At 41.9% G+C, this 14546-nt stretch overlaps 1 protein-coding gene and 1 pseudogene across 7 annotated transcripts in view; one reads left to right on the top strand and one right to left on the bottom strand.

Moving 5' to 3' along the window:
- Positions 1-14546, bottom strand: part of TTC13 (tetratricopeptide repeat domain 13) — an 84917-nt gene that overhangs the window by 47340 nt on the left and 23031 nt on the right. For 5 of the 7 annotated variants that reach the window (XM_045437382.1, XM_045437383.1, XM_045437384.1 and 2 more), the window contains 2 exons: positions 10654-10724; positions 1296-1361 (listed from right to left, as the gene is read on the bottom strand). In XM_045437382.1, coding sequence (XP_045293338.1) covers positions 1296-1361; positions 10654-10724 — 137 coding nt within the window. The remainder of the gene's footprint in view (positions 1-1295; positions 1362-10653; positions 10725-14546) is intronic. The other 2 variants (XM_045437386.1, XM_045437387.1) reach the window with 1 other exon arrangement.
- On the top strand, positions 6127-6266 carry LOC123577600 (annotated as a pseudogene).

Below are 14546 nucleotides of genomic sequence, written 5' to 3'. Positions count from 1 at the left end.
TCACAAGTTCCACTGATGGTAGGTTATTTTCTAAATTGAACCTATTTAAACACTGAATCAATGAATTTCAATGGATGAGTATGTGGATGGATAGCAGCATGCAAAATGATGCTGACCAGTGACAACATGGGGATACAAAGGGACCGAGTCAGTGTCCGTCAAAACCCCTAAGCCTACATACCTACACCTTAGGAAGTCCAGGTAAGTTGTCTTTAAAATTTGCGTGTTATTTTTATATTAGACATATGAGCATGTCACTTTTACATTAAAAATGCATTAAAGATACAAGGAAATTTCATGTCAAGATATAAAATTAAAAGAGAGGAGAATTGGGAAGAAGCTCATCTCTGACAACTTCTGTCATTTATTGATGCTCTGAATGTAACACTGCTTCCTTCCTAAACACCTCTGTCATTCCCAGATCTGAGTTCGTTCTCAGTCCTCTATGTCTCGGAAGTATACAAATATTATACAAAATTTCACCAACAGGCCAGCACCTGATTAGTACAATTTTTTAAACTGGCAAAGACGAAAGTGATGCTTCTCCTTCGATCATCATTAATTTGAGTATTTCTAATATACAATAGGACAACAGAACAGTTTGTGTATAATAGTCTAACTGAAAATACAAAGATCTGAATCTTAAACTATTTCCTTATTTACCATATAGTCTCAGGAAAATCTTCATGTTTATACCATGGTGCCTTTGTTGAGTCAAATATGTCTATTATAACCCTCCTTCTGCATTCCCCAGAGAAATAAGGGGAAGAAGGTGAAAACGATATACTTATCTGGGGGAGAATATAATACATGATAACAAATAAATATAATCTTTATCAAAAAAAAAAAACAAAACAAAAACGCTTTTGGTCTTTTATCCAACCTTTAAAAATTGTGAAAGAAACTCAGATTCTAAGTCCTACTGCACTATGCATCCCTAGACTCCACTTCTACCAATGAATATTTCTTGGGAATTCAGTTAAGGTCTCATACTTTCCTTGCTCTATGTCCAGCTCATCATGAAATCCAATTTAGGCTGGCAAGGCTGTCCTTTTAGAGTAGATGGCAAGACGGACTCCCAGGAGCCCTGGGTAGAGATCCCCAGTCCCCCGCTCCCACCTTCCTGGCTACGTGATGTTGAGTACATTCTCTAAAGCCACGTTCTCAGGCGGGAACTGGCGTGCCCCCACTGTGTGTCCATCGGCACTCAATCAACAGGGAGCGGTTCTGTCGGAACCCTGGTCCAGGTCAGGTCATGTTAGGCACTATGGCAAGAGTAGCTATTCCATACTCACATGTAATCCCTTCTTTCCATAGGCTATCCCTCGGCCATAAATTGCACTAACCAGATCAGGCTCCTCCTAGTCAGACCAAAACAGAAACACGTCAAAAACTATAAACAAAACAAAACAAAACAAATCAGTTTCTGCGTAAAGCGCGTTAACGCCACAAGCAACAAGCTCTAGTTTATGCTACTGCCACACATACGTCCACACGCAGTCCCCAACCAGAAGAGTCAGTGTGCTTGGGGCTCATTTGAATGAGACACGTGATTAAGGTTCTTTGCGTTAAAAAAAATAATAAAGAGAACCAACATTAACGAGCCCTGTGCTAGTTTCTGTCACACGGTCATCTCCTTTAAAACATCCTCTCAACAACCCTATGACCAGCAGCGTCCGCGATCGTGTGCTCTGGGTAGGGAAACGGAGGGTTGGGGAAATAAAAGGTTAGGCGCGAAGCACTGGGCAATGCTTCTTCCCAGTTTGTCCCCTCACACAGTCATGAAATCATCTGAAAAAGGAAGAACCTCCCAGTGCCAACTCCATCGAGTAACAAGAAATGAGTCCACTCCACAATCGGTTGGGGTGAATGCAGTCCTTTATGCTATACGTCAGAATAGGAATCAGACCCTTTCTGCAAGCTGCCCCCTGATGGACTAGATGAAACCCTTCTCAGGCCCAAGGACAGGGTCCTCTGCCTCGCCACCAGGTCCCCACAAACAGGTCAGTGGTATGAAGCATCCCACTTCCTGAGGGAAATGTCTCTCTTCTACATTTAGCCTCTGCAATTTCTACCTCTTCTCGGAATCCTTCCTGTGCATTTAAGAAAGAAGATATAGCTTCTGGCTATATCGTCCGGGGTGAAACTCTTGATGCTGCTAAAGAATTGAACAGAACTGTACCCAGATGAGGCACTTTGTAGACTAGTCTATCATTCGGTTTCAAATGTGAGATAGGTTGTCTGCCCGCATTGCAGAAAAAGACACAGCAACGCCAACAATAACGAGAAAAAATAAACGAGAAGATTCCATATATTGGAAAACAAAAAAGACTACTTGAAACAGAATCAGGTCCACCCGTATCAAGCAGCAAACTGGTGCACCAGTGGCCTCAACCCAGCCGGCAGACTGGCTCGCGGTGTATAAAAATGGGAAAAATTCAAGTAAACAGTGAAAGATCTCTAGCTTCACTTGAAAAATCAAAACATGCAGCAAAGATAAGCCCATATTTTTTGCATTCTCTCATGAAAAAAAAACCCAAAAAAACTAGAGCTAAGTACTGGCGGCTTCCTTAGATGAGGGGTGTGTACTCATCAGTTTCCCGGAAGCCCACCCATCACCTCTACGTCACAGCAGTCCACTTTGCTCATTTAAACCACTTCCCTGTCTCCAGACGGTTCTGTTTGGAGTTGGGATTTATAACTTATATGTGACTGGCATGAAGGGCTCCGTGCTATGCGTTACATGGGAAAAAAGTCCAAGTTATAGAACTGCAGGGGAATGCCACTTCCTTTTATAAACAGTACTTATAAATGATTTGTGTGGGTCCGTACGTGCACAGAAAAGAATGCTCCAAAATGCTAACAGCAATTTTCTCTTGGGAGTGGGATTACGAGCTATGTTCCCACTCTACTTACTACTATTCCTTTTCCTTGTTCAAGACAAACATGTATACATTTATAGTCGGAAAAAGATGTTTTAAGTAATATGCGTTATGGAATATCGACATGTTTATTATAAACAAAACATTTTATTCAAATAAATAGTTGGAATACTTATTATAAACTACAGCAAAATCTAGAAAATGAAGAAAAGCACAAAGGAGAAGGGCACCCCATAATCCTGCCACCCAGAGATAATAACACTTAAAACATTTAAATATCCTCCCTGGCTGGAAAATAAAAAAGGCAGAGTGGGGCACCTGGGTGGCTCAGTCGGTTGAGCGTCCGACTTCGGCTCAGGTCATGATCTCACGGTTTGTGGGTTCGAGCCCCGCGTCGGGCTCTGTGCTGACAGCTCAGAGCCTGGAGCCTGCTTTGGATTCTGTGTCTCCCCCTCTCTTCCCCTTCCTCTCTCTCTGCCTCTCCCCTACGCACTCTCTGTCTCTCTCTCAAATATAAAAATAAATAAATAAAAATATAAAAGGCAGAGAGGCTAGTTTGGAGGGAGAGGAAGAGCAGGGAAAACAGTTTCCTGATGAGGAATTAAGGTAAGATTGACTTCATGTGTTTCCATAGCAATACCACCTGCCAAGAGACAGAACAGTCCACAGACAGTAGTACAGGCTGGGGCAGGGGGCAGTGAGCCCACATGGCTCTTCCCCTCTGAGGACATTCTCCAGTGAGAGGAACACCTGCTCTCAGATGTGTAATGTCTCAAAATATATGATCTAAGAAGCTTTTCTCCTAAAACTGAAAAAAATAATTATAAGGGGCAAATCAGAAAAAAAAAAAAAAGTTTACGTAAATAAATAGTTCTTCTACTGAAGTGGCATCTCCATACACCCTGTATACCTACAACAGCCACATTCAAACATACTGTGGCTCTAACTCATAGTAAAATGCCTTTTACGTCGTTACCCAGGATACACACACATATGTACGTGACATGCACGCGCACACACATACACGCATTAGAAATGAGAGTTGCACTAAGTCAAACCTAGTCTTCCTATTGACATGCTGTCTTCTAGTTTCTATTCTAGTGTGTTTCATTTTTTTTTAAAGGTGTTAGTCTTCACTTGCCAATCAATTTCAGGCCCTACTAAAAGGCAGCAACTCACAATTTGAAAAACAATGAGATAACATCTAAATGCTTTGGTAGAAAATATCGGTCATTTTCTTGCCTTGTTCAGTCTCATCTCCTTCCACTTTCCACTCATAATTCGTACTCTGTAAATGAGTACTACTTCATAGCTCCCCAGATACAAGACGCTCTCCCAAGCTCAGCGTGTTACACATGCTAGTCCCTCTGCCAGGAACACTCACCCACCGCCTCAGCTCAAACACCACCTCTCCCCTGACTCCTTCCAGACTCCCCTGGAAAATAAATAAGCTCCTTTGCCTTGGTCCCTACTGTATGCCGTACAGACATTAGTCATTTGGTCAACAAATACTTAGGGCTAGCTTTCAGCCATGTCTGGTTTCATGTGTGAGGAATACCATAGTCACCAAAAACAAAGACAGAAGGTAAGATTCTTGCCTTCTTGGAGTTTAGCCAAAGAATTGCAAACATAAATGTAAAGTTACATGTTCAGTAAGAACGAGAGTAGTAAATAGTGCTTTTAGCAAATGCATAAAGACTAGACACGGTTAGGAAGGTTTCCCCCAGGAAGAGGTGCCTTGGATGAAATGTGTCGCAGGGGAGGGCATCTCAGAGTAGCTGGTCCAGGCAGAGGGAGCCAAAGGCCCCAAGGCAAGCAGGAAGTATAGCATCTGCTCCAAGATGAGTTTGGAGAGGTAGACAGGGACGTTATTAAGGATTTTAATCTTTAAGCTGAAAACAACAGCAAAGTACGTGTGTGTTTTAAAGTGCAAAAGTGTACGTGTATGGATGGTGTGCATGTGTGTGGAGAGTGTGAGGTGATAAGCCAGACAACCATGCCTGCACCGGTTATCTGGCAGGTGATAGTGGCTTGGCTGTGGTTTGACCAGAGCCAGGAGAAGCAGAGGGACAGGAGAGGTCCTTTGGGAGCTATCCAGAGAGAGTTGGTGCTGAAATCAGCAGCACACAGATGTGTGGAGCAGGTGGACTCACGTATGCCAGTGAAGAGGGTGCCACCCATTGATCCGGGCAGCACTGGCACACAACTAGGGATTCCTTCTCAGTTATGGGTAGGGGTGTGTGGAGGGATCAGGGGAAAGCATGCAGTCGAGTTGGAGCCTCTTAACAGATATAATTCCATTGAAGTCATTCTCCTATTACTCATTATACTGCATCTGCACATTTGTCACCCACGGTGACAATCTCCTCAAGGGAATGTATCCTCATGTTTGGATTTGTGACACTTAGTCTTAGCCTGACACGTGAGTCTTAATACGTAGCAGTTGTTAGTTAACAACAATCACTGGCCATTTTTTAGGCAGACAAGAAGATTTTAATGAGTATTAAAGACTATCAGATCAAAGTCAGCTTGGCCTGGCCTCCTCTTCTCATAGGGGGAGCAAGCAGATGACCTGGCCAGAAACAATGGGGTACCGTGATTGGAAAAAAAGCCAATTCATAGTTCCATAAGGCAAAGCAGGGTGACACGTGTGCCATTGGAATGGCTCCAGGTGGGCCACCAGCAATCAGAGCTACAATATTTTATAGCAATAAAAGATTTCAAGCCTTTAAAAAATAGCCATTAAACAATTTGTAACAGTTCAAATATCTGAACACTGACAACTTCCTGAATTTGGTCATCATTATTTTGGCCCTTAGGATTTTATGTGTGGCTGCCACTGGCAGAGAACCCTATAGTGGCCCCACGTGCCTCACTTCCCCAGCCCTCCCTCTGGGTCACCCATGTGGTCTGATGCTTGTGGCGGTGACTTTCAGTTCTGCCAGTGACAGATAACAAGTTGTATCAATCAAGACGAGTAACAAAACCTATTATTTAACAACAACAATAATTATACATCCTGCTATACTGTTTAAAAAGAAATTCTAGGGCACCTGGGTGGCACAGTCAGTTAAACATCTGACCCTTGGTCTCGGCTCAGGTCATGATCTCAGAGTTCATGAGTTCGAGCCCCACATCAGGCTCCGCGTGGAGCCTGCTTGGGATTCTGTCTCTCTTCCTCTCTGCACCGCCGCTTGTGCGCTCACTCTCTCTCAAAATAAATAAATAAACTTAAAAAAAATAAAAAGAAATTCTAGAGGCCACTGGCTGGCCAACGAACTCACAAGTGTCCATAGTGTTCTACATAAAGGGCAAGTCTTTCCCTAACACCATGAGGGTCTCTGGTCTAGTGAGTGGAGTTTGATAGTAATTCTTGCTACATGTAAAAAAAAAAAAAAAAAAAGTAATTCTAAAAAAAAAGTAAATTGAATACAGAAACCTAAATATTGTGTGAATCTGTAAGGGATTATTGTGGTTGTTATTTCAGTTACAATCTAGTATTAAGAGGTACTAAATTTAAAGGACAGATTTTCTTACCTTTCTTGATTGATACAAGTTTATTATTTTGTCTATCATGGGCTTTGGATGTTAACAAGAAGTCAAAGATCTTTAAGAAATGTCATAATGCATTATATTTTCAGATAAAAACCAATGTTTACTTCTAAAAACAAATTGGGCTCAGAATACCCATTTTTCAAAAGATTTTTGAGTCTACAAGTCTAATAATATTTACGTTTTGTCAAATGTTCAGCATTTTACTTTATTTTTTTAAATATTTATTTATTTTGAGGAGAGTGCAAGCAGGGGAGGGGCAGAGAGAGGGACACAGAGGATCTGAAGCGGGCTCTGCACTGACAGGCTGACAGGAGAGAGCCTGATGTGGGGCTCGAACTCATGAACCACAAGACCATCATCTGAACCGAAGTTGGATGCTCAACAGACAGAGCCACCCAGGTGCCCCTAAGTGTTCTGAATTTGAAATGACTTCAATGAAAACTAAGATTTCAATCTTCCAATATTACTTACTTTATGCAAATGCACAATCATTGTGTAATAAGATAGTTACATTACTGGAATCATGTACACTTAGATGTCTCAAGTCCCAAGACACCGATCTCCTTAAATTCAGAAAGGTCTAATTTACTATCCTCATTATACCATTTATAGAGGGGCTTTAAGTTTTACAAATATTTATTTTTCCACTACCAAGACTGGCTTTCAGATTAAAACTCAAAAGTCACTGGATCAAAGACAAATAAGTCAAAGAAGTCAGTGCACAGCAAGGTAATGAGGACTGAGTTTTGCCCGAGCTGCAGACCCACATACATAATTACATGAAGGATGTTCACAAATCACACAGAGAGGCATGTTTCCTATTTTGTCTGCTCGTGTGAAATAAGAAACATTTTTATGGATTCAGTTCCACCTGAAGCAGATGAGCTCAAGCCCACACAATTTAATAACAAAGGCCAATGGCTTCATAAAACTTCTGTAGCACTTAGCTTACCGAGCCCTGCCTGGGGACCAAAGAAGCACAGGGAATGGTTCTGCTTTTCAAAAACACAGTATTCGATGCACGGACATGCGGAAAGACACTCAGAGAGAGCACTAATTCACAAGCTTTTAAACCAAGAATTTTCAATGCACTCTGATAGATCTATGAAGCTTTGAAATTATGCTTAGTTAGAAACCTGCATGCTTGAGGAGTTTTTTTTTCCCCCTTCCTTTATAGCTGTACAAAGTACCCCCTAGTTAGAGAATTACTCAAATACTTCACGACAACAGAAACTGTGGAAACATCTTGTAAGTTTGCCCCTCATGGTGCAGCTAAGAAAAAAAGGTTTAAAAGCTTTACATCAAAAGGTCATGCTGGAATTTAAGTAGCCCACATGCACAGATCCAAATTGCACATTAAACGATCTTATAAAAACGATAAATCTCATATAATCCAAGCCCTCATGGTCCCATTTGTTTTCAGCTTTCTGTGAAAGGAATCAGAGGATACTCTGCTGCTGGATACTGGAGGAGCTCACGGGCTGTCCAAACGAAAAGTCTTGTCAAGCGTTCATGAGCTCAAAACCCCTGAAACGCTGGTGTGCAAACAGTTACCACTGCAGGTTTGCTAGAGGACGTGTGCTCTGTGCTTACAGAGTTTCTGCCCGTGCAAAGGGTCCTGCAAGGAACAGGTGAACACCCACTGGCACGTGCTGACAAAAATGGTCCTGCAGTGGTACTCAGTCCAGTCCTAACATGGACAGGGAAAGGCAAGAGGGCAGCATCCATGCAGCAGTGGTGAGCAAACCGCTCTTCAGGACCCTGGACACGGAAAAGTTTTGTCCTGAAAGGCAGGACTGAGTTTCTCATTTAAAAAAGTAATAAATTTTTAAATGTTTGTGTATTTTTGAGAGAGAGAGACACACACAGTGTGAGCAGGGGAGGGCCAGACACAGAATCCGAAACAGGCTCCAGGCTCTGGGCTGTCAGCACAGAGCCCGATGCGGGGCTCGAAGTCACAAACCGTGAGATCATGACCTGAGCTGAAGTCAGATGCTCAGCCGACTGAGCCACCTAGGTGCCCCTCTCATTAAGATTTTTGAAAAGAATTTTAGCATTTTTTAACCAATCTTTATATCCCGTGTTTCTCGTAGTTATGGAACACGAAGACAACATAACAAATTTTCACTGAGCTCTATCCAGATGCCTCTGTGTTTGCTTTTGTTTACTCCAGTGTGTTGTGCGAATAGGCTTTTCCACACGTGTCCTGATGTGGATAAGGCTGGGAAGCACCGAGACAAAGGCACAGAAGACAGAAGTCACCAAGAACAGCACCAGCAAGCCAGAGGCACTCTTGTTCCCACATCAAAATGTGTTCTAGGTGGTCACCCGGGCCTGTCCTCTGTGAGCCCGTAGTATTTGAATTTCCGCTGTTCCCCATTCTCTGTTCCTGCCCCATCAATAGCCTGCATCACCAGAAAAGGAGTCCAACTGTATAAACCACACGTGCTCAAAGAAAACTTTCCCACTTGAAAGCAGCCCATTGTATCGCAGACTGATGAAAATGCTATGTCAAATATCAGTATATTAAGACCTTGCCTGGACACACAGAAATTTTGATCTACTTTCTGAATGCAATGGCAAGAGAAATACGTTTTAAAACAATAAACGGACAACACGAAGAGTAGCATAGAGCCAATGGAAGCATAAGATTACAGAGACTTACTGAAAAACATTTACAGTATGAAATTCAGTGAAAAGTAATATGAAATATTACGTGTATTCAGATTATAAAACACGAATGCATACACGCTTTGAAAGGTCATACGCAAAACAACTTCAGTGAACGGTACAGTGGCAGAATTAGGAAATTTTTTGTTAAAGTTTTTCTTTATGATTCTTATACTGCCTTCAACTACAATGGTAAAAATAGTTTTCAAAAAGTTGAATGAATTGATAATATGTCTGAAAGCTCTCACTGTTTTCTGCCATCAGTTACCAGAGATTAACTGACATTTGCTTCTATAAAGGTACCAAAACCTCCCTTTCAAACCAGGGCCAAGTGCTAACTGTGTGAAGTCCTTGCCTATATTTTCCAATATTGCAAGGCTTCACAGAAAGGCGATTTTTAACATTAATAATCTACCCTTCATCCTTCAAACTCTGCTGAAGAGTGCTATTCCATATGAGCACTCAAACACACAACGGCTTGAATCTCTGTGATTTCGAGGATGAAGGCACGATTGTCAATATAATCAATTCCATGTTTCGAAAAAGAAAACAAAAGTGGTGCAGAAACTCCCAAATGAGTATTCTAAAATTCAGTTTACCCGCTGGATTGTAAATTATCTGTTGGTTCTCACTGTATTGGCACAGACGAATATGCTAGAATGGTGCTTTGAGTAGCTAAAAGGAACTGAGCACTCACTCTGTGCCAGGCACTGAGTCCTAAGTACTTTACAGAATATGTCATTTAAACCTAACAAGAATATTTTTGGAGGTAATGGTTATTATCCCCATATGCCAGGAGGCTAAATAACTTGCTAGCAACCAGCAGAGGGGATTAGAACATGGGTATAAGTCTTTAACTCTAAAGACCATGCTTCTTCACTGCACTACTCTACTGGACACACACACATCAACAATCGGCAATGGTCAGCATCTACAAGAACACCGTTAAATAAAGATAAGGGTGTAAGGCTAACAACGTTGGCCTATTTTACGGGTCTCCACTGCAACTCTTACACACGTTTGTTTAAGCCTTTTATCTTAACCAGATTTTAATGCAGCCATCAATCAGTGATGGCTCAATGCTGCCACTGAGGAGTCTCACAATTATACTTCAAGGGGAGAAACAAACCCACGAGTGGAACCGTGCAGATCAACTCCTGCACGGAAAGTGAACCTGAATGTCCAGCATCCGTATCTTATGGGGGATGGCATGGTAGAGAGCAAAGTGAACGGAAGCTAATGGTTTTCTTTTCTTTTAAACTTGCATTTGAGTCCCATCTCTTCTAGCTGATGGTGGGGAGACTGTCAGCAAATTGCTTGACCTCCTTTGATCTCATTTTCCTCCTTTAAAATAAAGTAATACTGCAAAGATGACATGAGAGCAGTGTTTCAAGGCCTGCGCCAAGAAAGTGCTCGGTCAGGGCTGATTTCTTTCACTTTCTCACATAACCTTAAAGTCAATGCATTCTTGTAGCACTTTACGCATAAGCCTGTATTTCTGTCGTGACTATAAACTTGAAATTACATAATTAAGAAGAGAAATTACCTGAAGCATTGTTGAAAAATGTCTTATGGCTTCATCATAGAGACCACTGCCAATCAACACATAAGCAATAGCTATGAAACAAAATACAAAAATGTTAAAAGAAAGAACAAAGGATCTCACACCAGAATCGGTGACTAAATGCTTTGCTGAATCCTAAAGGGCAGCTCCAAGGGCTAGAAGCAGTTAAAGAAAACCTGGAAGTTAAGAAGATGTAATTGAATTCCTTCCGCCACTCGCCACTTGCTATCAGTCTTCTGGTGCTCTCTAGATTTAAATTATTAAAGCCATCTATAAAACATTGCCTACAGAAGTAATTATCTTTTTCTAAGCCCATTGTTCACTTTCAAATACCAAATAACCTTTATGATGTTTCCCACCTATACATCAAAAGAGCTAGTAATAAGCCTCAACGAAACCCACATAACATGACAATGTGGTTTTATGGTGAAAGTTAAGAGAAACACCCAAATAGCAGCACAAGTCTCAATTCCGGGGCTGGTGGGGGGGGAGGGGGCAGGGGGGCAGTGGTGGTGCTGAACTTACTGCCAGTTGCCCAGTAAGAACAAAAACAGAGGCTCAAATTAATATATATGAGCAGAATGCTTCATTGTAGCCAATTCACAACAGTGCAGTGCAACAGTCTTTTTCCTACTTCTTGTATTCAAAATATGGCCAAAACACTACTCTAAATACACACTAAAGATGAATAGTTTCCAGTCAAATTGTGTAGGTAAGCGGTATTTTGAAATTAGAGCCATGACAACCTCCTAAAACACAGCAATATTTGGACTCCATTTTTTCACCTGTCCAAACTAGAATACATTATTGATATTCTACATTACATTTCATCTCTAAAACTTGCCCTAACTCCCTAAATCCCCAAATATCCCTCAAAAAACTGTATTCCTCACTCAAAACAATACTATTTTGGTCACATTTCTTTGCAAATAAAGCTTTACTGCAACACTCTGATTCTAGGCCCTAACAGGTGTTCAAGGAGACAAGCAACTAAATCTTTTCTTGTCGTGAAGACAAGCAACTAAATCTTTTCTTCAGACAAGCAACTAAATCTTTTCTTGTCATGAAGAGCTTAAATTTCCTGACAGTTAAAAGTAGTGAAAACATTCAATGCAGAAAGAGACTAAGTATCCTTATAATTAACCTGAAAAAGGCAAATTTCAAAAGCACTGAATGTCATAACAAGACAAGAGCTTTGGGGGCATTCTTCAAAACGAAGAGGGCTGTCTTTGTCATAATGTCTTTGAAAAGAGAAATTACGGTCAAACTCATATTCAGAATAATAAGAATGGATACCATTCAGATGTATCAGATGAGCAGATGGCCAGAGACACCCTTGGGGTGCGGGCCAGGAGCAGCAGGCGGGAACAACAACAAGAGTGATGGGTAACGTGCATGGCACTCTGTACATTTCCATGTATTAACTCATTTGCTCCTTGAGTGCAACGAGGCAGGTACGAAGATTATCCCCATTCAAAGACAAGGAAAGGAAACTTAGTGCAGTTAAACAAACTGTCTGAAGAGAATGCGCAGTGACACAGGCCCCAGGCTGCCCGCTCTGGGACCCACCCTCCAGACACATACCCTGCCGTAGACCACGGCTGTACCGAAACTGCCGTGTGCTGGGCTGGCCTGCAAAACGGTTTGACTTTCCTGATGATTACATGAACAGGGACTGAAATATAAACGTGTCCTGTTTGGAATGCAGGAGGATGGTGATGTATTGGAAGGCCAAGATGGGAGCTCAGGTTCTCGCTCTGCCAAACACCGGTGATTACGGGAACCTCAGTCACTTCTCATTACTCTCTGGGTCTTGCCTAACAAGCCTGCAGAACATTTTCTTAGGTTCCTTTCAGATCTAAATTTTTCGAATTTCCTACCCATCTCCCCATAATCAGTAAATATCTGTCAAGTGAACAAAAGAATAAGCGACCCATAAAAACAAATACAGTGTGAGGGGATAAATACTGTACTTGGGGACATGTTTCAATTGTTCTCCGTGGCTCGGCTATTGAACCCCACTCAAATAAAATCAAACGCAGCTCTCAAATCTTTCTAATGGTAAATATGTTTTGAGAAAAGCCCAAAAGAATCCATTAAAAAAAAAAAATCCAAATCTTGGGGCACCTGGGTGGCTTAGTTGGTCAAGCATCCGACTTCGGCTCGGGTCATGATCTCATGGTTCGTGAGTTCGGGCCCTGCTTTGGGTTCTGTGTCTCCCTCTCTTTCTCTCTGCCCCTGCCCTGCTCATGCTGTTTCTGTCTCTCAAAAATGAATGAACGTTAGAAAAAAAGATTTTTTTTTTAATCCAAATCTTGCAAAGATATAAATAAGTATTAGGGCCAAATTTTGCTGTGGCAGTACAAAGACATAAAGAGAACACTGGAATTCTCACAGAAATCATTACTGACCAGAATTCTACATCTCCTGGCAATGTGTGTGTTGACAGAAGCTGTTCTTCCAAGAAAAAAAAAAAAAATGCTGTGATATGAAAGATCCTAAGCCATGTCAGGGCCTATACTATCCAGATCCACTAGGATTAGTCTTAGACCCCCTACCAGGCCTTTAATTACATCACTTAGTATGTGAATACAGGGCTGAACAGATCCAAGGATTTCAGAAAAGGCCAAATCTGATTTCTTAACAGGTAATTAATTCTCAAAGCCCACTCAAAGAATAACACCAAGAAGTGATTAATACTTTAAAAATAGTCAACTCTTGGGGCGCCTGGGTGGCGCAGTCGGTTAAGCGTCCGACTTCAGCCAGGTCACGATCTTGCGGTCCGTGAGTTCGAGCCCCGCGTCGGGCTCTGGGCTGATGGCTCAGAGCCTGGAGCCTGTTTCCGATTCTGTGTCTCCCTCTCTCTCTGCCCCTCCCCCGTTCATGCTCTGTCTCTCTCTGTCCCAAAAATAAATAAACGTTGAAAAAAAAAAATTTAAAAAATAGTCAACTCTTAATTGCCTGCACAAACAGAGCAAAGGAGCCAATACAAGAAGCACTCAGTCTTTATTTTTTTAAGTGAGCTCTAGGCCCAATGTGGGGCTTGAACTCACGACCCCGAAATCAGGAGTCACGTGCTCTCCCGACTCAGCCAGCCACACGTCCTCAAGTGCTTAGTCTTAATACAAAATGCATATGGCCACAGGAAGTATAAAATAATTACGTATAAGATAGAAAAAATTCCCAAAGGTGCCTCGGGTCACCAGGTACCAGGTAGGAACACGTGCTTATGGGAAGTCCATCCAGCTGCACCATTCAGTCTGGTCTTCAATTTTGTTTCCACTCCTTCAAGTGTAAGCTGACTAGGCAATGAATGAGACACACCCAAAGCACGTCAGACACTGGTGAAACCAAACTATTTTAAAACATGCCACGACCCAGCCAACTTGCAGGACCCCTTTGCAGATCTGAATGAACTCAACTTTTCTACACTCACAACAATAACTGACTGGCCTCCCGGTAAAATTAACCCACACCTAGCTATTTTATTACACAGAAGATTAAGTAGGTGTGAGTCCCCTCGGCTTTCACTTCTGTGCGGTTCCTATTTGATGACAGCCCAAGTGACCTTTTAATGAATGATAACCGTTCCTAAGGGCTCATAACCATCATTATTACTTTCCAGAGAAACACAGAGGTGGACACGTCCTTACCGATCATTTCCTCCAAACCTTGTACGGTAAAACCTTGGTTGGCGAGCATAACCCATTCCAGAAACACGCTTGTAATCCAAAGCACTTGTGTATCAAAGTGAATTTCAGTAACAACTGGTTCAGTTGTGATCATGTGACATTCGGCATCGCGTAATACTCGTATTGCAAGACAACTGCTCGTTTATCAAGTTAAAATTTATTAGAAATGTTTGCTCGTCTTGC

This window comes from Leopardus geoffroyi, chromosome D2 (genome assembly GCF_018350155.1).
Source record: "Leopardus geoffroyi isolate Oge1 chromosome D2, O.geoffroyi_Oge1_pat1.0, whole genome shotgun sequence".
NCBI classification, from domain to species: Eukaryota; Metazoa; Chordata; class Mammalia; order Carnivora; family Felidae; genus Leopardus; species Leopardus geoffroyi.
This window is presented reverse-complemented; position numbering and strand designations above follow the sequence as displayed.